Below are 24,325 nucleotides of genomic sequence, written 5' to 3'. Positions count from 1 at the left end.
AAGGCAGGAAGCTGGTGGATGTGGCAAAGCAGTGTAGAGACAGGGCCATCGCAGCCTGTGGACCAGGACGAGCCCTGTGCGTCATCGGCAACACCATTAGGTACACCATTAGAGGGGCGGGCAGAGCATTACTGGGTGATTGTGTATGTGTGTGTTTAGAAATGTCTTAGTTTGTGTGCAGTTGGGGTGTGAAACCAGCAAGGAAAAGCAAGGGGCGAGGATAGAAAAATGCGCAGAGAATGTGAAAGAGCCAAAAGTGCAAATCCTCTTCGTACTTTGTCGCTAGTTTAAAAGTCAGAAGTCAAATACTGATCCACTTCCTCCGAGATGCACGCAGACACTCAGCACAGCTCACTATAATTAACTGTACCACTCCAGCTGGGCTCAAACCCTGTAGTGTGCGCTGCCCTTTTCTGTTGCTTTCTTTTGTGTGTGGAGAAGAATTGAATCTATTGAATCTTCCTCTACCACCCTCAGAAATGATTGCACTTTCAAAGCTTTGTTTCCTGCGTTGATGACGACCCCCCCCCCCCCACCACCACCCCCCCACAGCACCAGACTCAAAAAACGAGGATGTCACCTCCAACACCCGCCTGTGTTAAAACTCTCCGCATAAAAGAAGCAATGAAAGAGGAAAAAACAAAAATCAGGGAAGAGGAGAGACCCAGGCTGCAAACCCTCCGTTTGCGGCTGCTGTGTTCTGAGCTGCACTACACAGAGTTAATGTATTTCTGGGCTGGCACGGAACAAGCAATTACCCAGAGTGCACCGGGGTTCTCTCCCTGCAATGGGGTGTAAATTACAGGTTAGCTCGTCTCGCTGCGCGTACGTGCGCGTGTGTCTGTGTGCGCGCGTGTGTCTGTGTGCGCGCGTGTGTCTGTGTGCGTGTGTGTGTCTGTGTGTGAGATGTAAATTACAGGCTAGCTAGTGCTGTCTTGGAGAAAGGCTGTGTCTGCCAGGCAGGGTCCAGCTCCCTGCAGAGACACTCAAAGCCACAGAGGCCTTCTGGAAAGAGGGCAGGCTGAGCTCCTTCCGTAACGTTTCACGGAGCACTCAGCCTGAAGGATTGCTCTGCTCATTTCATGGTGGTCCGCTTAGGGCAGAAATGATATGAAAACCAACGGGTGATACCAATTGCTGATGTTTTCATGCCTGTAACTGCTGATGTCAAATTGTTTTTAAAATATTTATTAAATTATTAAAATTGAGAGAGAATATCGTTGGGAATATTTACCAATAGAGTACATTGTTCTCCATAAACGTTGCTTCAAGCATAAAGGTGAGTTTTAAGTGGCGTGCTGCACAGTCAAACCTCTGCCCTGCTACAGACCATGGGCCAGTCATTTCCTCTGCATATAGGCCCTAAAGGTCAGATTAATCTGTACACATAATATCTTAGAATGGTCTAATATATGCTGCACTTTTTTCTGTGATTTTATGTGTGTGCGTGCACGCACATGCACACATTTTTCCATGCAGCTTTAGACATGCCTCTCTCTGAGGAAGCTATGCCTTCGGTAGTGTTTTTTTTTTTCTAACTCCTTGTTTCTCTCTCTCTCTCTTTCACACACTCCCTGTCACTTTCTACACTTACTTTATTTTGCTCTCCCTTTATGTGCAGAGTTCAGAGTGTCTGCAGAGATTACTCACACACATGCGCACACACACACACACACGCAGGCATTCACACAAACGCTCACACACACACCCATACACACACACATGCACACACGCTCACATACACACATACACACACACCCGTACACAAACACTCACTCACACACACCCATACACACTCTGTCACACACTCACACACACACGCACACACATACATACATACACACACACACACTATGTATTTTTTCCCTTTACTTTTTACTTTTGTTTCCTTTTTATTTCTCTCTCCCTCTCCCTCTCTCTCTCCCTCTCTCTCTCCCTCTCTCTCTCTCTCTCTCTCTCTCTGTCTGTCTCTCTGTCTGCCCTTTTACTTTAGCTCACAGTGTAATTTCCACAAATTATTCTGAATCGAAAGCACTGTATTCATATTAGAAACCGATAGGCTGACAGAGTGCTGTCGCCGTGGTGAATTGGCCCACTTTCTTTTCTGACTGCTTCCTTTTTGGCCAAACTTTTCTCTACTGAGCAGATTGGTGGCATTTAAAGTAATTTTAAACAGTGGCAGTTTGACCTGGGCTGCCATGGTAACAAAGAGGTCATCGTGGTAAAGCTGATAGATCCATGAATTGAGCCTGTTCTTTCTGCTGTTGATTTCTGAGTCTTTGTGAATTGCAGTGAAATTGCCAGCTCCAACGGCTTTTCCGTCTGTCCGTACTTCATCGGCCATGGGATCGGGTCGTATTTCCATGGTTACCCAGAGGTATGGCATCACGGTAGGAACTGAGCTTTCACCGTTGACCTCTGCGGGCATTCTCATCATGTTCTAACCATGTGGGACCATGAGTGGTCACTCTGGTTCTCGTCTATTTTTCTGTATTTTTATGTCATAAAAAGGGCGAAATGCCAGTCAGTGGTTGCAGAATGTCCTGCACCATGACCATAAAGAAATTAAAATAGAAAATGACTTAAATTTTGATCTTTGTCTTTCTTTCACTCTTTTGTCATTTTGACAGCTAATGACAATGACTTACAGATGGAGGAGGGCATGGCCTTTACAATAGGTGAGTGTGAGTGTGTGTGTGTGTGTGTGTGTGTGTGTGTGTGTGTGTTTGCACACTCGCAGACGAGTACGCAGCACAAATAACAAATAGAATTACATGGTTTATCTGATAAAGGACTTTTTGAAACCCACCAGAGTTATTTGCAACAACCTTAAGAGAGGGAAACGGACCTTTTTGAGAGGCACACTCACTCTCTAAACGTGAAACAGTTTTGTAAAATTAAGAAACAGACATCCTAACAATTAATTAAATGTTGTTTTTTTACTTAATTTTGAAAATAATTGTATTGCACGTTGTAGACTTTGTAAAATGAGTTTGGAAGAGGGGTAAACTTTACATTATTCAGAGTCATTCTTGGAGTCTGTGCAGAATACTGTTCCAACACTAAAATCCACTTACGCTGAGATTTCTGGCCTTGCCACCAGTATGAATGAGAGATTCATTCCAGCCTTTCCAAACCAGCAGTTTCCTGTTTCCAGTTTCGGTCTTACTCTCCCATTGCATTTTTTTTTTCTAGAACCCATCGTAATGGAGGGAACCTCAGAATTCCGGGTCCTCGGCGACAAATGGACAGCGGTCTCCGTAGACGACAAAAGGTTCTGAGTTCCGTTCCATACTCCCACACAGGCTCCGCAGTCTCATAGCAGCCCTCCAGTTCCAGCCACATTAATCATTCAGTGCCGCTAATGAGTCTGAGTGGCCAGTTATCACTGAGAAGGGGCGGGATAAGCTTTTCTATTGGCTGTTGACAGAAGTTGGGTCAGAGTTTTGTGAAGAAGGGCAGCAGCAATGTGATGACCGGAGCAGAGCTTAGTTTAAATGGCACAGGTTCCTGTGGAGAGAGGCCTCAACCTAATTGCTAATTGGTGGATGGCTCAATTGGCAGGTGTGAACAGTCTTCACCACTGCTTGGTCAGCATTTGAGTTGGGCTCACATCTTTAAGGTGGACTGAGTTGAAGGCTAATGTAGGGAAATAGGTGTTGGTGTTTGTTTCCTCCTTAAACATGAATCACTAAGTCTATTTAAATATTAGTCACTCCTCTTTGTGTGTGTGTGTGTGTGTGTGACCTCCAGATCGGCGCAGTTTGAGCACACGGTCGTTATCACCTCTGACGGTGTGGAGATTCTGACCAAACTGCCAGACGAAGACTGACAGGTCACGCGGCAAGGCAGGAGGTGTGCGCTCGCGTGTGTGCTTTTTTTTTTTAAAATTTAGTACATGAAAAGAAGAAGAAGAATTTTTAAAAACGTTGAATGTAATTGAATGTAACGGTTTCCATTGCCTTATAATTTAAAGAACATAATGTGACCTTCATATTCGTTTAATCAATTAAACTGAATAATCTTCCATTTACTTGGTCCATTACTCCCTTTACTCTTGATATACAGAGTTCCGCGGTTTGATCGGGATTATCCAAGATTATTCAATTCCTGTATGACAGTGTCTGCCTTCAGATAGCCCTTGTAATGTCATTCATACTGAGATCATCTCGGGAATGGAGCGGGTGAAACGTCGTTATGTCTTATTAACAAGGCTCGCTCTCTCCGCGTCTGTCCGCGTCATGAGATTACGGCGGCGTAACGTCGTTAGGCGCGCAGATCGGCCGAGAGGTGATTTTATTTATGGCTCACGGCTTACGGTACAGAGATGCCTGGCATCGGGAGTTTACTGTATAATTAAGTCTGCTTCACTAGATTTACCAGTGTAGTATCCATGATCAGGTTCGACCGGAGGACATAACTAAGACCCAAGTTTGTGGCCTTTGATTTTGCCACCACCAAGAAATATTTCGATGACCGTTTTTTTAAGACGCTGTATTAATAACCTTATACAAAATGACGTAAAGAGTAAACTCACATAAGATTGCACAAACGTATCACGAAGAAGAAACCTATGGTAAATAATAACAAATAACAAGCATGTTGTACATGCCGTGTGTGATTGAAATGCATCTCTCTGGGACTGCAGCTAGTCGGCGGCGACGTGCACGCTCATAATGTCCGCGTTCAGAGCTCGAGCTGCCCACGAACGCGCCGATGGGCGTGCGCGCAGGACGCGACTGGAGCGCAACTGCCAAGAAGAGCCGAAGGATTTCGCCTACTGCGCCTTACATAATTCCTTAAACCTAAATGTACAATAGCGTGTCATACAAAGGTGCGTGCTTGTAATTATAGTAAAAAAAGAAGAAGAAGAAGCATAGCTACAGATATGCGCACTCTGACAGATAGTTATGAATGAGAGGTCATGGTTTTCAATGGGGACACGCGTCACACGGTATTCTGGACTGTATCCTATGGAATGCGCTTTATGCAGGTTATTGATTACGTCAGTGAACCTGGCCGCTGTGTGCCTGAGAAGTTAAGACTGCGATAGTGTACGTTTTCTCTGCTCCATTGGCAGTGGATTTGGGCTACTGAAAACGAACATGATAATAGATATTTTGAAACAAGCACCCAGAAATGCCTCAGAAGCATTTTATTTTGTTCAAAAGGTGTGATTTGTATTCACTCCTTAACGCTGAAGTTCACTCAATAATAAATACATGCATAAATACATAAATAATAATGCCGATGATGTTAATAATAATAATAATAATAACAACAACAACAACAATAATAATAATATGAACGTGACGTATTTCATTTATTTTAATGAAACGTGAACGATTCCCTCCTGTATTTGATCTGTATTTTTTTCTGTTCGCGCAAGCTCTCTGAAGCACTGGACGATACTGGCCCGGTGAGCCGGACTCGCGCTTACCATTAAGTCGAAACATAATTGCAGTCATTTCGCCTTTTGTGCATTCTCCTTTTCTCTGTCGCAATTATAAGCAATTTCGGGAGCACGGGGAATCTTTTTAGAGGAACAAAAGGGGAAAAAAACGAGAAGGGAGGCGTTGAGGGAGCAAGAGAAATCAGTTTAAGGTTTGTGTGTGTGGTGGGTGAGGGGCGCGATGGTTGTCTTGGTGGTAAAACGTTTGCAGGTGTGGTCTGCGTGGTCGCAGGGGGTCTCTTAGCAAATCCAGAACTAAATCACGTTATCTTCATGACCTCACACAAAGGCTGGAAGCGGAGGGGACATTTATGTTCAAAAATACATTTTAGAGGCTTTTATGCAGTTAACATAGGCTTATCTTATCTGCCTCATTTGTAAATGTCGGTATTTTAAAAATGTATGGGCATATTTATCTGTAACTGGAGATGGCTGAATTACGAGGCTACTGAACGATGAATACAATATTTTATCAAATTTCAATACTTTTATCACATATTTACTCCTCGGTTGCTTTCTTTAAAAAAAAAATGTTAATCTTGTTTTTATCATAGCAAAGATTATTTGTAAAATGTAAAAGAAAAGAAAATGTTTTCTTGAAAAAGAACTGAATTATCATTTAGAATTCGTACCATCCTGACAAACGAAACAACGAAATGTTCTACTTCTGTATAAAAATATCCAAAATCCAAAAGGCTATATGATTGAAAATGGGTGCTTATTATTAGGATACAGTAATTACGGTCCACGTATCACTTATTCTCACGATAGTTATCAGTGACCAGATTGTGTATAATATCTCCCCCACGCTCCAGAATTATGTCAGCAGCTACACGACAACTCAAGCGGATGCGGAGTGCACGGGTTCCAAACGGAAGCAATTAGCTGGGACTCTTAATGATGTGGTGGCAAATAACGGATGGCGTTTCAATCATTACCAGCTGACAGTGCTAAAAGTTTTGAAGAATATGTGCAATGCTCAGAACCTGCAGTAATGAGTGCTGCACGTACTGTAGACTACAACGTAATGTACAGTTGAAGAAATACCTGGCCCGGGATTTAAACAGAAACAATTTATAGCGATTTATAGCGGGTCTCTACAAAACTGTACGAACTTTAAGAAATCGTCAAGTATGAACTTTCCGTTCCCATAATGTACAAAGTTCACTCTCAACGAATAAATGTGAACATATTACGGATCGATTAAAGGACATCTTCTCTTATTTCCTCTTGTATTTTGTTAATTTGATTGTATACATTTATTAAGGCCTACTTGTAATAAAAAAAAAAACCCCAAAAAAACCAAGGGAAAATTGATGATTAAAATTCTGTAGGCCTAAACTGGATAATGTCTGCACAGTTATTTAAGGCATGTAAACTTGGCCGATTATACTCTGTAAATCAAAACGTGTCAACTTGAACACGCGGTTTTGCGTTTTCCTGTAGATGAGCCCGAAGTTCCCACTTATTGCAGTGCCTATTTCAGTCTCCGAAAAAAAAAATTAACTGGATTATTATAAAAACGTTACGCTGAAACTCTGAGAACTGCATGTCCTCAGACCAGAATAGTCCAAGGCTGAGCTGGAGCTGGAAGTAAGGGCTTCGGGAGAATGTTCCAAGGCGGTCTGCTTGAGGCGGTTTTATGTTTTATTTTTTCTTTGGTTCAGTGGCGCTCATAAAACGTCTGGGAGAGGCGCGCGCTGACTCCAGAAAGTCTGGAGTGGGAAGAGCCCTAGCCGCACGCGGAACGCCCTCGCATCTCTTCTCGCGCATGCCAAGGCGCGCCTGCTGAATGCCAGTCGTTTCCCCCTCTTGCCCCGAGGCGCAGTTCTGTTGCCAGTCGGATTCTCCACACCGAATAATCTCACATTAACCGAAAAAGCCGCAGTTGGACCAAAGTTCCCCATGTACTAAAATGGAAGATGAAGGCTTTTTTTTTTTTTTTTTTTTTTTTTTTTAAATAGGCTACGTTAGGAGTTAGTTATACAAATATTTTAGCAGTATTCACCATTCAACAACAACTGGTTTGGTTACACGTTTCTCCCGCAGTCTTTTAAGTTTAGTCTTACCTACCAATCGTCTACTTCTATTCAAAAGACAACAAACTTAACTGTTCATCGAATAACAGGCTATTTGTTCTCTGTAATGCAATCATGTTGTGAAGTTAATCGTTTTCGCACAAAATCTAGTTCAACATCAAACTACTTTTAATTTTATTACGAGTACAAGTTGTATAAACAGTATGATAGATTACTCTCTATGCCTAATATATTGTAGGAAAATGTACAATGCACGCGAAAAGGCTACCCGTTTTAATTGGCATGTGATTTACAGTCCTGTCCACCACATGGACATGCGACTCCAAAAGAAACAAAGCAAATAAATAAATAGAAAAATAATTTAATGTGCGTCGATTTGTTGCAAGTGCGCTCGTAAGCGCCACAAAACTCCACAAAAAAAAAGAACTTGAAGAAAATTTCAGCAGAATTCAAATTCAAAATATTCATTTCGAAATAAACATTTTTCTCCATGCTTGTATCTGTTTACAAGTCCTTTGACGCGGTCTGACATTGTCCTGTTAACAGGTGCATCCGATTCAGCGAGTCCTTTGTTAGAATATGGCACCTGCGCTCATAGCCGAATTGTGGTGGGGTTGTATAAGCGTGTTTGGCTGTAGTTGCGTATTCGTGGACGAGTACCAAGGGTAGTTATTCAAAAAGGATGGCGCGGTGGTGTTCGGCGGTCCAACGACCTGCTCTGTGCTCGTGTCCCCGTCGCTTGGAAGTTGATTTTGGTGGAAATCCCAGCCGCTCTGCAAAGGGGGAGAGCACGACGGAGAGTCGCCGGAAGCAATGTGCTGCTCCGGGGGAATCTCTCCGTTTTTCCATAACTTTTTGAACTTTGATCGTCGGTTCTGAAACCATATCTTCACCTGAAAATATTCAAAGCATAGTAGCAGATATTAGATACAGCTGCATTTAGCTGTTCTTTTGACAAACGTGTGTGTGTGTGTGTGGGGGGGGGGGGGTGGATTATTACTGAAATGAAAAACAATTTTATGCTATTTATGGGTTAGTTAGGGAAGTTCGGTCAAATCTGGACGTCGGGTTTATTCAAACAACATAACCAAGGCTAGTGGTTGTACATGCACACAGTGAAAATAGAAGGAGCCTTATTCCAACCTGAGTCTGCGTGAGGCCCAAAGAGGCTGCCAGTTCGGCGCGTTCTGGCAGCGCGAGGTACTGGGTTTTCTGGAATCTGCGCTGGAGCGCGGCCAGCTGAAAGCTGGAATAGATGGTTCGTGGTTTCCGGACTTTCTTTGGCTTTCCGTTCACCATGCGTACCTCCGGTTCGTTCTCGTCTTTCTCTAACCAAGTGCACACATGGAATTTCAGTTTATATATATATATATATATATATATATATATATATATATATATATATATATATATATATATATATATATATATATATATATATATATATATAAACCAAATGCACACGTGGAGTCTAGTATTAAGGATAATGCATTATTTGAATGAACCTAAAACGTTTCTTTGGCAACGTCGAAGCGCACAGCTTACCTGGCTCTGTTGGAGTGGGCGAAGAACTGGGGCCATATGTTCCATACGCGCCGTAAGAGGATCCAAACCCAATGTCATAAGCTTTTGGACTGTAGGGAATACTTCCCATTCCTCCGGGATGATACGAGTACGAGGCCAATTGCGCGTAAGCTGTGCCCGCGCAATGACCGGGCTGAGGGACACTGTAGAAGCTGCTGTCGGTCACGGTGGACACCGGTAACGTGGGTGAATCCTGCGACTTGTGCACGGCGTTGAAATTGCTGGAGGTAATGTGGTTTGTATGCATATCCGAACCAAGGCTATCCAGAACAGCAGTCATCTTTGCATGAGCTCTACGGCGAATCAAAGCACCGGGTTGCACTAATTAACGAGTTCCTGTGTTAGTATGTAGTTGATCCAATCGGTCTCTGTACAGCCAACTTGCTATTTCACCGATGAATGTGTGACTCTGTAGAGGTAGTTCACTTGAGTCCTTCCTGACGCCTCATAGTCACTGTTGATGGTGGCTCCGCGCTCCGGGGCTGGCTGTGTCTCCGCGGAGCTGGCGGGCGGGCCATATACTCGGCGTCATGCGGGGATAGGAACCAATCGATTTGCAGGCAGAGTCGCAGTACAAGGCTCAAGAACTCCTCTGGTAGCGGTACCACAAACTGTTTTATTCTTATTCCAGGCCACAGGATATTTGTACAAAGTTTGTTTTGGACATATTTAAGCATCTTTCAAAGAGCCACAATAGAAATAAATAACAATAATAAAATAAAGACGAAAAAGCTTTGCTAAACTCTTAACAGTAATCTGTATGTGCCTATTCTATGGATCTATAAACGTCTATTTTGTATTGTAGCAATCACATCTACTCCATGTTTTATGAAGACTAAGAGCTTTCGCCATAAAGGTATACACTCATGCTGTGACGGAAAGCAAAATCACATCATATATTTGGGAAGTAAAGAGAAACAAGATGTCATAAATGTCACGTCATACATTGTTTGGGACAATTTATAAGGCTGTATTTACGTATTAAACACAAAAGACAACAGGATTATGAGCTATAAATGTATGTTGAAATGGGATTGTTCCACCTACCGGGTGATGATCTTAATCTATAACCGCTACTGTAATTCATGGATAAAGGCTGCACAGAAAATGTTATAGTCTGTGGACAAAACGTTTTAAGTCTTTTTGTTCTTTTGCATTGTTTGAAGCTGGCTATGGTCAACCGTTGGGCGCCACCTGCAGGTAAAATGTGCGCATTGCAGTCTGTGGAAGAGCGTGCAACACGTTTCTGTGACTAAACGCAGACGGCGCCAGTCTCCTCAGCCCCTCAGGTGTGCAAAACAACAATTACGCTCCGGTAAATACCGGGGATAAAACGTTACGCCGCCACCTGATACCCTGTCGCGCCAATCGCGCCGTGCATTCACAGAGAGCCCCATCAGTCGCAACAAGGGGCAATTTTCTCTCAGTCTTCTGTCAAGTGAATGCGGCCGAGAGACTAGGCTCTAATTTCAGACTACTCCACAAGAAGGCTAGGCAGTCCCAGTTGCTCTGCCCCGCACGAAAAACATGTCAGTATATGTTTTTGGTAGAGACTTGCGGCTATTTATTTATTTTTTTCTATTTTATCTTATTTAGTTTTACAATCAGTGCCAACGTATAAAAACAATCATATGGAGGCTATACTGAGGATGGGGTGGTTTTTGCACCATTTCGGTTCCGCCTCCGTCTTGTCGGAGTTAAAGGCTTACTATGAATAGCTATTTTAACGAATTTTTACTGTTTTATCAAAATAAAAGACTACAGCGTAAAGTAAATGTGTGGTCCTGAGCACGTGTTTAGAAACTTTGTACTCTTGCTGAATATGTCTACATTTATTTACACAATAACTGATTATTTATTTTGATGAAAATACTCATTCGGCCCATTAGGTGGCACCATTGGTTATTATTTAGTTCCAGGTAAGTGTTCCTCTTGTAAACCGCACTAGGAAAATCTTGTCCTATCATAAAGCATTCTTTCTCCTTTTTCAGTTTCAGATCGCGAAACTGTACTGAGATCGGTTCTAAGGTCTCTGCTGTGTTACTACCCTTACGGGCCACTTCTAGTTTATGTAGCGTGAAGCCAGCAGACCTGCTGATGCAGTATACATCATGCTTGTTTGTAAGTGAGAAATGTCAGGACATTCTAGTGGCAATTCCTCAGACTCCTTTCAAATATGTCTAGTATATATATTTGTGTGGTACAAAATTATATATCTTATAGCAGGGTTTATATATTTTACAGTAGGGGTTTATTGGTGGTAAGGAACAGTATGAGTTCACACAAGAACAATATTTAGGCCTCAATCTTCCTCACACAGGAGATAGTTGCAGTCAAAGTTTTCCAAATAAAGTGAAACAACCGAGATAAATTAATACTTGTGTGTGGATTCCGGGAATAGTTCAAAGCTACTGCATCTTCACTTCTACCAGGGTACACCTGACTTTCATCATTATAAATGCCAATACTGTTTAAAAAAAAAAGTCTGTCAGGACTGCAGGAGTTTAAGCGTAGCTGTTTTAAGAACATGAACATGAAATAATTTGATCTTCCTTTTTTGGGGTGGGGGGTGGGGGGTGGGGGGTGGCATATTAACAGTATTAAGATACAGTACCAATGTATGATTGATATGTTACTGTCTGCTCTGGTACAGATGCAGTTTTTTAACCATATTTCAGCAATCACAGCAATAAGAGATACTTTACCACAAACAAAAACAGATGCAAAAATATAAAGACATTGTACCTTGAGCGTGAATTTCCTTGGAAGCCATTTCTAAGGGGTATGTTTTACAACTGAGTCATCATTCACATCAGTGCTGGTATCACGCGGGCAAGGGCCCATTTCCTGTTCGTGTGCACGCCCAGGGGGTGACTGGTGCGGGGGTTGCCTACCGATCGCAGCTGAGCTGTGATGAATAAGTCGTTTCACCGGCCAGTCATGAGCAAGACTTCCTGTGTGCATTGTGTCAGTAGCTCGGTGGGCAGGCTCTGAGTCTGAGTCTGAGTCAGGAGCAGCATGACCTTCCCCACCTGCCTCTTATCTGACGAATAAGAGAGCAGAGACAGTGGTAACATGCCACAGGTGAGTATTATGCACAGTATGCAAGACAAGGGAAAGTAGATTAGCTTGTGAGGGTGTAACCTTTCAGCAACATACTCTCTCTTTGCCTCCTTTCACCTCCCTACCCCCCATAGTCTTAATCTCTCTCCTTCTATCTCTCTGTCCATCTCTGCCTTTGCTGGGTGGCTGGCACGCCTGTGTGACCAGGTCGGTGCGTTTAGTCATATCGTTTCCAGGTGTGCTAAGCCCCGCCCTTCTCAGGTTCCCACTGCAGTCAGGCTTTACTGGGGCCTCTCTGGGCTTTGAGGCTGTATTTCATTCATTTATATTGAAGGCCTTAAGGTTATGCTGAGATCTCTACTAAACATGTTGGACTATACTGATGCTGGCTTTTGCAGTCTTAGGCAAAGGTTCTGTCTGTGTTTCCTGCACGACCTGACATATCCAGTCATGCCAGGACACGGTCAGGTGTGTGCACTCTCTCAGGATGGAACTTCGGTGCACTGTTATACAGTATATGGGTCCCATTTCCCAAAAGCATCGATCGTCATTGATCTGCTGAGATCTTCGTTAAGAAGAGATTGCTCAGTACAAAACTTGCTCTAGCATTGCGTTACGAAGCTTCAGCAGAACCCAGCCCTGATCTGAACACGCACATGTTTCTTAGGTCTGATTCAAACTGCTAACTTGTCTCATTATGCATGGATGTAAATCTGTCCATGATCAGGAAAGTTCAAACGTCGACAAGAAAGAGAGAGCTTCTCTTGCATGGTGCCATCTTTCAAAATGTCGCACAGGGAAAAAAAAGATGATTAAATCGCCTGCTGATTTTGCAGAGTCCACCTGCAGTAGTTTTGCGTGGAAAAGTGAAGCAGTTTGATCACTGAAACCCAGAAAAGACTAGTATGACTGTAGCACTGCTCTGCTAACACATTACTGCAGCAAATGGCTTTCACAGTTGCGCTTCTACAGAAAGTTGAGCAAGTCTGAGGGATCATTTACCCATAAGGCTGAATGTCAGTGAAATCTGCTTGGCACACAGCAGCAACTGAGGCTGTGTGGTAAGCATGAGCTCCTCCTGGCAGAAACTTATCAAAAACATCCTTAAAGCTGGGTGGGGACAGGAAACAGTGAGGTGTGTGTGTGTGTGTGTGTGTGTGTGTGTGTCAGCAGGGTGGGAAGGGTGTGTGTATGGTAGATGGCTGAGTGGATGGGTGTATGATGGAACAGGTAACAGAGATTAAGTGAGAAAGGTCTTTTTTGCTAGTTCTAACAGGCCATCACTGCAGTACAGAGAGCCAAACGGCAAAGATTAACTGTACGCACAAGATTAAAAAAAAACCCATGTCAAAAAATACAAATTTCATAACATTAGTCACATAACATCGCAGAGATGTTTAAATACCAGGGCAGGGGCCGTGGAAGCAGTAAAAAGCATAAGTGCAGATTGCGCTGACAGATTAGGCTTCATGGAGGAAGAAGAAAAGCCACCGTGTAGGTTTGCTGGCTGTTGTGTTGATGGTTCGGTGCTTTCAGTCTCTGAAGTAGCAGTGGCTTCCCACGGAGTATCACAGCACACGGGAAGAACCGAAACAGCAAATTAGCCTGTTTGCTGACATGCGTTAACGTCGCAGTGTCACAGCTGCCTGGACGTCCAAAAATGCTAAAAACTGTGTTGCGTTGAACCCCTGATATGTTGTCTGGTTCGTTTACCATTTTAACCCAGTGACTGCAGGAGGTGTCAACAAGCGTTTGCAAATTGAACCTTGCCTGAAGTGGAATGTCTTCCACGGGATGCGATGCGCCACTCAGGGTCTGCGTGGCACTCTCACAGTTAAGCCTTCACAGTGGCAGGCGCTTGTTACACATTCCATTACTGTGAGTTTCAGCTTCGGGGTCTTTAGTATTGCTGGATTTCATTCTACAGACTTCACACTGTAAATGTCGTCCTTCAGTGCTGTAACCAGCTTGAGCGCAGCATAGCAGCTTTCTGGCACGTTGCGGTACGGTAATGTGAAACAGAATCGGATGGACGTGTGCACATGATGGATGGACTACATTGCACAAGTGACAGCTTGGTACTGGGATACTCCGGATTGCTCGACTCTAATTGGATGCTTGCATAAATTTCCTAAACACTAGTGTTTAGTCCAATCCAGATTTCTTTATTCTAGTTTTGTAAGCATGTGACATTAAAGGTTCATCATCTCCGCCATCATGACAGCATGTGGGACAGGGTAGGAAAAAACACGTTAGCAAACCAGGACAGACATTTGCCAATGACATCCAATCACCAAGGCCAGCCGAGACAGGCAGTAATCAGCAGCAAGGTTTAAACTATGGGCCTTTAGGGAACCAGAATGTGTAGGCTGTGTCTAAGTGGTGTAATGGGTTTTACTGGATATGGATAAACAAGGTTATCCAATCAGCACAGCGAGGCGTAAACAGTGCCATTGTGTGAATGGAATGGTTGCACTAGGCAGCTTCTTTTTAGAATTGTAGATATTGTTATTGATTTTGAAAGAGAAATGCTCTTACTGGATTGTGTCTCATTTGACTTCTGGTACAGTTGATTTAATCATCCTCTCTCTCTCTCTCTCTCTCTCTCTCTCTCTCTCTCTCTCTCTCTCTCTCTCTGTCTCTCTTTCTCTCTGTCTCTCTCTCTCTCTCTCTCTCTCACACACACACACACACACACACACACACACACACACACACACACACACACACACACACACACACTCTCTGTAATTGTTTGCTGGAACCCAAGTGTTATTCTTCACAGTAATGAGGAGTCTGCACACTGTGAAAAAAACTCACACAAACTCATATGACACACACAAACTCACCCACTCACCCACACATTTACACAGTTCTATATATTTTGTCATATTAGTTTTATGTACACTTTGTGGCTAGTTGTTTTCTGGTCACCACAATTCACCCTTTCATCTCTTACTGTTAAAGATGATTGAACTGTGGTCATATATAAGCAATATTTAAGAATTAAGGATAAACTGTTAAGTGGCTATGGCCTTCTGGGAAGCAGGAAACTCCCCTCACTACACTACAATTCCTTACTACTGCTGGTATCAGCACACACACACACACACACACACACACACACACACACACACACACACACACACACACACACACCTCCTAAAATATAGTAAACAACGTGGGGAATTTTACAACTCATATTAAACCATACCTTACAGAAAGTAAACTTTACTCTGTCCTCTGGTGCTAAGATGGATACCATGGTTACCATGGATACCATGGTTCCTGATATTTTCCCATGAGGTGAGGGCAAATGAGTGGATGAGGAAGACCATCATCCTCCCAAAAAGAATAACAATATTATAACTGTGTCTTTAAGGAGAAAGAAGAGATAGCAAGAGAGCTGTTTGGAACATAGAGGAGAGAGGAAATGACATTCTCTTTGGACAAATACAAGACAAACGGACAAGGAATTGTGGGGGTGCAGCAGGGGACGTCCTTAATGACTGGGATGGGCTTGGATTTACTGCCAAATATTCCACTATAGGGTAATGGGATTTTTCTCACTAAGAGTTCTCAGAATCGTCAGTTGTAACATACTCGAGTACTGCTTACTGGTCCTCATCTACAATGTCACGACATTTCTTAATGTAACAATTTATATTAGAACAAATTACACAAATCATGGAAACTTTAGAGCATTGTTTTGTTAAAAGAAAATCAAGCCATTACATTTACTTGGGACTTGCAGGTTAGTGTTTACTTGGCTGTTACATTTCAGAGTACCATGGCCTCAGTGATGTGTTCTGAAATAACTTCAGTAGTAAGGAATTAGGAAGTCCATTGGCCAATTTGGAATTTCTTTTTCCTTGGTAACTAAAACATTCTGCCAAGGCCTGGAAGAGCAGGCAAAAATGAACCAGAAGCAGGCCCCTCCCAGTAAGCATTGATTGGCTGTGAGTGGCAAATGGGAAGAGTATGTTGGATGACTCACCTGAAACAGTCTCACCTGTTTCAGGTTCAGACACATGCTCAAACAGAATGTTCTGATATGCCTGCACGCACATGAGAGTGTACGTTCCCTGTACATCTCTATGGAAACAAAGCAATTTAACAGCAAACTCAGTACCGATGCATGATCATTCTGTGTCATAAACATGTAGCCAGAGGGCACGGATTTTAAAGGTGTGTCACTCTGACTATGGCAAGCAGGGTGTGTATGAGCACGTGTACAGGTGTGTACATCCGTGCCTGTCATCTGTTGCTTATTCCCCACCCTCTATTTCTCAACCACCTTTGTTCCAGACAGTGGTTTGACAATGTTCCATGCCCGGGTGTGTTTCAGACACCAGGGGATAGATGTTAAAAGTTAGTCAGTGGGACTGGGCTGCGTTTTCTTATCTTTAGTTTAGCAAGTGCTTTGCTGTATGATCTCTAGCGTATTTCTTATGCATAAGCAAGTCATAAATAAATCATATAGGTTTTGCAACATGTCAGATGTGTGAAACAGCATTCCCTCATTTAACTGTGTTTTACGGAGGACCAAAGACCACAAACCCCGCCGTCTGTGACTGATGTGATGGAAAATATTATTCGATCATGTATTATCATGTGATTCATATATAATCATGTTAATCCTCTCTCTATGTAATCCTATATGAATAGTTTAGTCTGCACATTCTGTCTTTGTATATTGTGTGAACAAAACGACTGCTGAATCAGCTGCTTCGTGATCTTGCATGTGTCGTGCGACTAATGCTGATAAAGAGGAACTAGCAAACTGTGTCTGTGCTGGTGGAACAGAGCATCCTGATATGTGCAAAAGTGTTTAGTGCGATAAGGAGCAGAAAATGGGTAAATAGGATGACCGAGCACCCCTCCCTGGGGGAAGTGAAGTTTAGCTATAAGGAACAGAGTCAGTCTACCCCTTTAGAGCTTTCGCTTTAGAGCATTAGCTCTCACACAGCTGTGTTTTGTATGTTTTATTTTATTTATTAAATTATTCTTTTACTCACGTCTGACTTGCTGTTTATTCAAAATTCCACCACACTGACCTCTTCCATATTCTTCTGCCGTTGGCAGATTCATCTTTCATTAGAGGATTGATAAGGCAGTGAATGACTAGAAACTACATTTCCACATATGATGGTTTTTTTTAAATAGTTTCTGAGCAGTTAATATGCATATTTGTATTGTTGTTTTTTGAGGCACAGTTGAATGCAGTCTTCTAGTGGCTTTCTGTACATTGTACAAAATATTTTTGGCCTTTTATATAATATTTTTTTATATTTTAGATATTTTGTGTCTGTCACACAGATACTAAGATGCCCTGCCTCACCATCAGTAATGTTTCTGAGTATGTATGCGCACACAGTACAATCTGTAAGTAAATGCACAGTGACATAATTTTGACACAGTGGAAATCCACTGACACATGATTTGAAAGGATATAATGCAGTTAATGAGGCTGAACTGCAGAAAGACAACGTTAACTAAAGGGTGTTTATGTCTATATTGGGAGAACCATATAGGAACAAGCATTGCTACATAAGTCCCCATTTGAGTTTGTCTTAAAGACTTTGATTCACCCACTCCCTGAAGAAAACAAGCCCACTGGATTTACTCTGTTAAACTGTGCATATTGGTTCCACATCAGTTTTTACAAGTTTTCCATCTGCATTGCTCCAACAACTCAAAGGTCCAATATTATTATTTTTAATTGAACACATATTATGTTTTTTTTTTCTTCTAGTATATCCCATAATGCCTCTTTTTTTGTACAACTTACAGCATTAGTGTGCAGAAGTGTCATAAGCTCATATAAATATCGTGACAGGTAACCTGCAGGAATGCTGTGTGAACTCCTGTCACCGTGGCGATGTCAGAGCAGAGGGAAACATGAGGACTGACGCACAGCAGAAAGAGTTCATGTGATCTCGAAAGGTGAACGAACTTTAACGTAACTTTTAGTGATTCACGTTCTAGCGAGGTTGTTTTTCTTCACAGTGGTTTGGATGCAGTGTTTCTGGCAGTGTGTGTGTGTGTGTGTGTGTGTGTATGCGTGCATGTTCGTGGGTGTGTGTGTGTATGCGTGCATGTTCGTGTGTGTGTGTGTGTGTGTGTGTGTGTGTGTGTGTGTGTGTGTGTGTGTGTGTGTGTGTGTGTGTGAAAAGTGGGTGGTTGAGGGGGCTTGATGGAGCTGTCAGTTTGTGGCCAGCAACTTTGGCATAAACAACTCCTTTATAGCTGTTTAAGCAACAAAGGAGCAGCTGAGTGGTAAGAATTTATGGGCGCGTGAAAATCAGTGTGCGATTGAAAGCAGGTATGTGACACCACACAGCAAAGGCGGAGCCCTGATCAGCATGTGCTTTGCACAATCCCATCCCATCCCATCCCATCCCATCCCATCTCATCCCATTCCATCCCATCTCATCTCATATCATATCATATCATCCCATCCCATCCCATCCTATCCCATCTCATCCCATTCCATCCCATCTCATCTCATATCATATCATCCCATCCCATCCCATCCCATCCCATCCCATCCCATCCCATCCAATCCCATCCCATCTCATATCATCCATGCTTCACTGGTGCCTTTCAGGTCCTGTATGTTCCACGACTGCCATAAAACATGCAACTGTGACTTTTCTATGATGTGAACAGTCTTAATGTAGAACCAGTAAACCATTAAGCCTGTATGCCTTTGGAATTTTTTTTACATTTTGAGTGCAGTCATGAGACAGTGTTGTACTGTTTATTAATAAAGGGCCTTATTACGCGCCTAAAAGCTGAACATGCCGGATGGGTCTTCACAAACTAATGGACTACAGCATAACTGGATCAGATGGCCCATGGAGTCTAAGTGTAGGTAGTCCTGTGTGCTCTAATCATGAAATAGACTGAAGGCGTGAAGGTTTGTGCACGGTGCAGATGGTGAAGTTTGATTTGTGTGTGTGTTAATCTTGCAGGATTCATATTCTTCTACGTGCTCTAGCAGGGCATAGCTGAATGCTGGTATTTGTGCCCTGAGGATGCATCTAATAAGTAAGCACATGCATGTATGGGTGTGTGTGTGTGTGTATGGGTGTGTGTGTGTGTGTATGGGTTTGTGTGTGTGTGTGTGTGTGTGTGTGTGTGTATGTGTGTGTGTGTGTGTGTGTGTGTGTGTGTGTGTGTGTGTGTGTGTGTGTGTGTGTGTATGGGTGTGTGTGTGTGTGTATGTGTGTGTGTGTGTGTTTGTTTGCATGAGTGTGAGTGGGTGTGCTTGCAATCCCTCCCTCCACCACTAAATAACAGAGACAGAGGAAATCTTAGTGAATTTACACACACACACACACACACACACACACACACACACACACACACACACACAAAGTAAGAGCAATTAGACATTCTGACCAACCTATTCTCATGATGAATTTATACAGATTTGAACAGCCAAGACTGGGCTGCACATGAATCTTTAAGAAACGCACTGGCAGATTAACTAGGTCCTTAGACACCTAACACTTAACCATGTATTTGTCTTTTTCCTTCACTCTCACATCCACTTATACAGGCTGACAGTAAAGCACATAAATGACCATTTATTGGAGTCGGATACAGGATGCAGGCTTTGCACCAAGTGAACTGAGAGGGTGTCGTTAGACTCTGCACGGAGGAGTTTGCGCAGTTTCTTTTTTCAGCTTTTTTCAGCTCCAGCTCAGCATCCAGGGTTTGTGCAGTGAACTTTGGCCAGAGTTACTTTTACACTTCTGCCTTTTGACATATTTTTAATGAAGTAAAACCGTCCAGTCAGAACCACTGCGCCAACACAAATCATGCCTGCAACCAGTCATTTTGTGCTGGAAAGGGAGCCAAATAATCTCTATTTTTGACACATCTCTTGAGCATAACTCAAACCAGATCTGGGCTGGATCCTCCCGTTGCGTTTCTGTGTGAAAGTTTGTTAACTGGTGTCAGGTTTGAGTGTGTTCCCATGTCAGCCTGAATGACTAATGCTAGGGATGGTCTCGCCTTTTCCAGACTTTTTATTTTTAACAACAATGGCTCCCTGGCCACTGACCTTGGAAAAACAAGTGGAAGGAAATCTTGATTTCTGTTTGAAGTATGGAACATCTGGGGAAGCCTCATTGGGGGCTGAAGTTCTCTCTCTCTCTCTCTCTCACACACACACACACGACCTACCCAGCACAGGATAGCTGGGCAATCCAATAACTATCCCTTTCACATAACCTTAGATCTACAGGAGTGTGTGCATGTGTGTGTGTGTGTGTGTGTGTGTGTGTGTGTGTGTGTGTGTGTGTGTGTGTGTGTGTGTGTGTGAACACATATACATTCTAAATGGATAAATATTTACCAAGAACACCCAGAGTATTCAAAACAGATACTCCTTTGGCATGGGAATATTCATATTTGTTTACCATTGGGAAATCTGCTATTAGGATATGTGAAAAATGCTCATTCCTGCTCCACCCATTCTGGCATTAGTTGCATTTGAGAACCTCCCAGTACAGTTCCTAGGGTCTGTGGTACTGCAGCAGAGCTGACTGTAATCACAGGTGGTTCTGGGGTTGCCATGGTGATGTTTCTGCTCCTACTGTACGTTCCCTGGTAGTGAATCAGAAGTAGTTCTGGGGTCGCCATGGTACTGTTCCCACTCCAACTAGGATTTTACATCTGTTCAGACACTTTTGCCGTTATGGTTTTACTTTAGTGGGAAAGCAGAAAATGGAACAGTCCCACAGTCTAGCTAAATAACTTATACCTGCTTTAATCTTAGTACCCACAATGGAACTGTCCATGTAATATATGCATTTTGTGTAAAATAAATAAACAGACACTATCTTCTTCTCGAAAGGTCAAACCATTATCACAATGGTAATGATTTCCTATAATTGCACCTGCAATGCAGTTCCAAGATTATCTGTAATTTCCCTTTATGAAATTATTTTATGGTCACATTTTAACTTTTCTTCTATTCATTTGTGGTCAGAGTTTGTTTTTGTTGGCAAACACTTATGAACCTTTGTCAATAAGGTCTTGAAGGCACTTGAGACCTCATTTTGCCAAGCGTGCACTCTGAGCACACATTCTTGCAGTATTGTTTCTTGTTGCCATGGCACTGACCCTCTGTGTCTTCTAAAGTGTGTGTGTGTGTGTTCAGTCATGGCTGCCAGCATGTGTGCACTCAGTTTGCATGCATCACTCCCTCCCTCTCTCCCTCCCTCTTTTTTTAGTTTTTCTTTTTTTCCTCCCCCACTCCTCAGTCTCTTTCTGTCTGTCTATCTCCCTCTCTCTCTCTCTCTCTCTCTCTCTCTCTCTCTCTCTCTCACACACACACACACACACGCACACAGAGCTTGGCATAGGAGCTTTGGACAGCACAAGAGCTTCATTAGGCTGCCACAAGGTGTTAGAATCCCTTCATAGTCAATCATAACCTTCATGCTTACATTATATTTAGCTGTCAGGAGTCAGATTTTCTCAAGTGCTAAACTTTAGTTGACTGAAGTACTGTAAAAATATTTCAAGACTTCTGTGGCATTCTTGCGTGTTCTAATGCAACAAAGCTCAGCTAGATACAAACTCTCTGGGTAGGACCAGAAAAAAAAGTACTTTTCAGTGTTGGTAACCTGTGTCCACTACAACCTGCACAGGTGTGTGTGTGGGGGGCATGGGGACATTCTTCAGGTGCACTTTTGTGTTTGTTTGTGGAAAAGCTCCTGAAGTGCTTACTTTGCAGTGAGAGATGTCAATACAGGGAGAACAACAAGAGACAAATCAATACAAATCAGTCTGTCTCATTATAAACACACTGGGGAGCATGCCTTCATACACACACACACACACACACACACACACACACACACACACACACACACACACTCTCTCTCTCTCTCTCTCTCTCACACACACACACACACACACACACACTCTCTCTCACACACACACACACACACACTCACACACACATTGACACTCACACACACATACACACACACACACACACACTCACACACACACACACACACACACACACACACACTCACACACACACACACACACACACACACACACACTTTACCACTCACCAGTAATGCAACTCAAATACAACTGAAAAAATAGAATCAGTGAACTGAAATTCAAATTAAACAAATTAAACAAGACATTAACTGTAATTAGATGTAATAAGACCTGTATAATCACTCTTAGCTCATTTGTGTGCACATTTTACAACTGTACATTTTAAACTGGATTTTTACAAAATTGGAATTGGTTTGGTTTCCATGGTAACAGTAGGCCTAGGCCTCATGCATCAGTCATACCTATTTACCACCCACTGGCCAGGTCAATACAGTCAATACAGAGCACTCTCCTAGAGAAATGAGGACTGGTAAGTGTGTGTGACAAGACTAATAAGTGTGTGACTGCTCTATTTACTCACTGCCTTGAAGTGCTGCTGCATTTTTCTCTTTGTATAATTTGTTACACTACGAAATAAGTCACTATCCCAAGATTCATTTTATTGAGGATGCCCCTCCCCCAATTTAATATGCATGTTTTGTGAGTATGTATGTATTAGTATTTGATCTGATTTATGACCCTCAAAGACAAATTCATTTAAAACATTCTTCCCCCACTCTGTCTACTACTCTCTCTCTCTCTCTTCCTCTCCCTCACACTCACTCGTGATATCAAATGGCTTTATTGCCATGAATTGTGGCTTATAGCTGTCGAACACTGAGCAACAGACCTCTACAGTGATGAAAGTGGTCATTCCATGTAGAATTAAAAGGGAAAAAGGGAAAACAAACAACAAAACGAGGAACAATATTTAAAAAAATAACAACCCTACGCAGACTCGCTATCTCTCTGGCCGTCGTAGGACTCATCCCTCCCACCCCTGCGCTCTGGGCGTGCTCATACCTGAAGTGCCGGGGCATGTAGCTCCCAGCACACCACTCCCCTCAGAGAGATCACTGTTCCCCCGCTGGCCCCTGAGTGCAGGCTCACACCAACCCTGTGTCTTAGTCATTTGTCTGCGATGACTGCCGCTTTTACACTTGAAAAAGCTGAGGGGTCTGTAATGGGTTTGGGGCAATACCCTGACACCTTAATAAAGGCTGAGTTATTTCACACTCACGGACCTACCGTTTAGAAATCTGAGCTGGTAAAGTATTCAGCCATATACTGTAGCAGCAGCAGGTGTGAGAAGCTCCACTCTGTGCAGGGGGAATTTTGCACTTTTATACATTATGCACAATCTGTTGCTGGTGATGCAAGAGACGTGTAATAAAAATGATAATACGCTGTTTACTAAATCCTGTCCTTTCACAAAGCTCTAAAAGGCAGAAAAGAATAGAAATATAAAAGATTTGGATAGGCTGAATTAAACAGGATGGCCTGGGTCTTACCCGTAGACATTTATCTCACTCTGCAGACAGATTTATGTGCTACGGCAGCATTTGACCTCTGCTGGCTTTGAGACAGGGTGGGGGGGGGATAAGAGACAGGAGAAAATGGAAGGAATGACAGAGAGGGCTGGACGGGGGGAGAGATAGAGGGAGAAATTGGGGGGAGGGAGAGAGAGAGAGAGAGAGAGAGAAGGCTGGTGTGGGTGTTTGCCGGCTTTGATTGAGGGCCGCACCCAACCTGTAATGTACACTCATAGCCTGAAGGTTAAGGTTTCAACACAGAGACGGAACAGCTCAGCACACCTGAGAGAGGAAGGGGCAGGGTGTTGGCAGAACTGAGAGAGAGATGTAGATGGGTGATATGTGTACCGTTGTAAAAATGCAAATCAAGTATCTTTGTGCCTTTGTGTGTGTGTGTGTGTGTGTGTGTGTGTGTGGAACCAAACCAATAATAACTTTATTTATTGCGTTTTTAAAGTAAGACATTAAATAAAAACATCACTTTAAATGATTGTTCCACCATTTGTAAACTGTGCAACTATTCTTCATTTAGAGGCAGTACAGACCCAAGACAAAGCCCCGCTTTCTGATTCCAGTGATCTCGAGCAGTGCTTGGCCCACTGTTCACATGTAGGCGTTAGTCTTTGTTCATTCCTGTACAGTATGTTGACTCCTGTTCATTCATCCCTGTCTCTTTTCTCTCACTCTCTCTCTCTCTCTCTCCCTCGTTCTCTGCATCTTGCTGCTCCTCTTTCTCTCAC

At 42.9% G+C, this 24,325-nt stretch overlaps 2 protein-coding genes across 2 annotated transcripts in view; one reads left to right on the top strand and one right to left on the bottom strand.

Moving 5' to 3' along the window:
- Positions 1 to 4,033, top strand: part of metap1d (methionyl aminopeptidase type 1D (mitochondrial)) — an 8,158-nt gene extending 4,125 nt beyond the window's left edge. Inside the window, exons 6-10 of the mRNA XM_027024814.2 lie at positions 1 to 100; positions 2,293 to 2,390; positions 2,631 to 2,678; positions 3,196 to 3,274; positions 3,754 to 4,033. The exon at positions 1 to 100 is cut by the window's left edge and continues 64 nt beyond it. Coding sequence (XP_026880615.2) covers positions 1 to 100; positions 2,293 to 2,390; positions 2,631 to 2,678; positions 3,196 to 3,274; positions 3,754 to 3,832 — 404 coding nt within the window. The 3' untranslated portion in view covers positions 3,833 to 4,033. The remainder of the gene's footprint in view (positions 101 to 2,292; positions 2,391 to 2,630; positions 2,679 to 3,195; positions 3,275 to 3,753) is intronic.
- Positions 4,034 to 7,721: 3,688 nt separating this feature from the next.
- Positions 7,722 to 9,547, bottom strand: dlx2b (distal-less homeobox 2b). The gene is made up of 3 exons (XM_027024826.2): positions 9,037 to 9,547; positions 8,635 to 8,819; positions 7,722 to 8,384 (listed from the first exon to the last, which is right to left on the bottom strand). The coding sequence occupies exons 1-3, from the start codon at positions 9,353 to 9,355 to the stop codon at positions 8,064 to 8,066; spliced, it is 825 nt and encodes a 274-aa protein (XP_026880627.1). The 5' UTR covers positions 9,356 to 9,547; the 3' UTR covers positions 7,722 to 8,063.
- Between the last annotated feature and the right edge of the window lie 14,778 nt (positions 9,548 to 24,325).

This window comes from Electrophorus electricus, chromosome 16 (genome assembly GCF_013358815.1).
Source record: "Electrophorus electricus isolate fEleEle1 chromosome 16, fEleEle1.pri, whole genome shotgun sequence".
Classification (NCBI taxonomy): domain Eukaryota; kingdom Metazoa; phylum Chordata; class Actinopteri; order Gymnotiformes; family Gymnotidae; genus Electrophorus; species Electrophorus electricus.
This window is presented reverse-complemented; position numbering and strand designations above follow the sequence as displayed.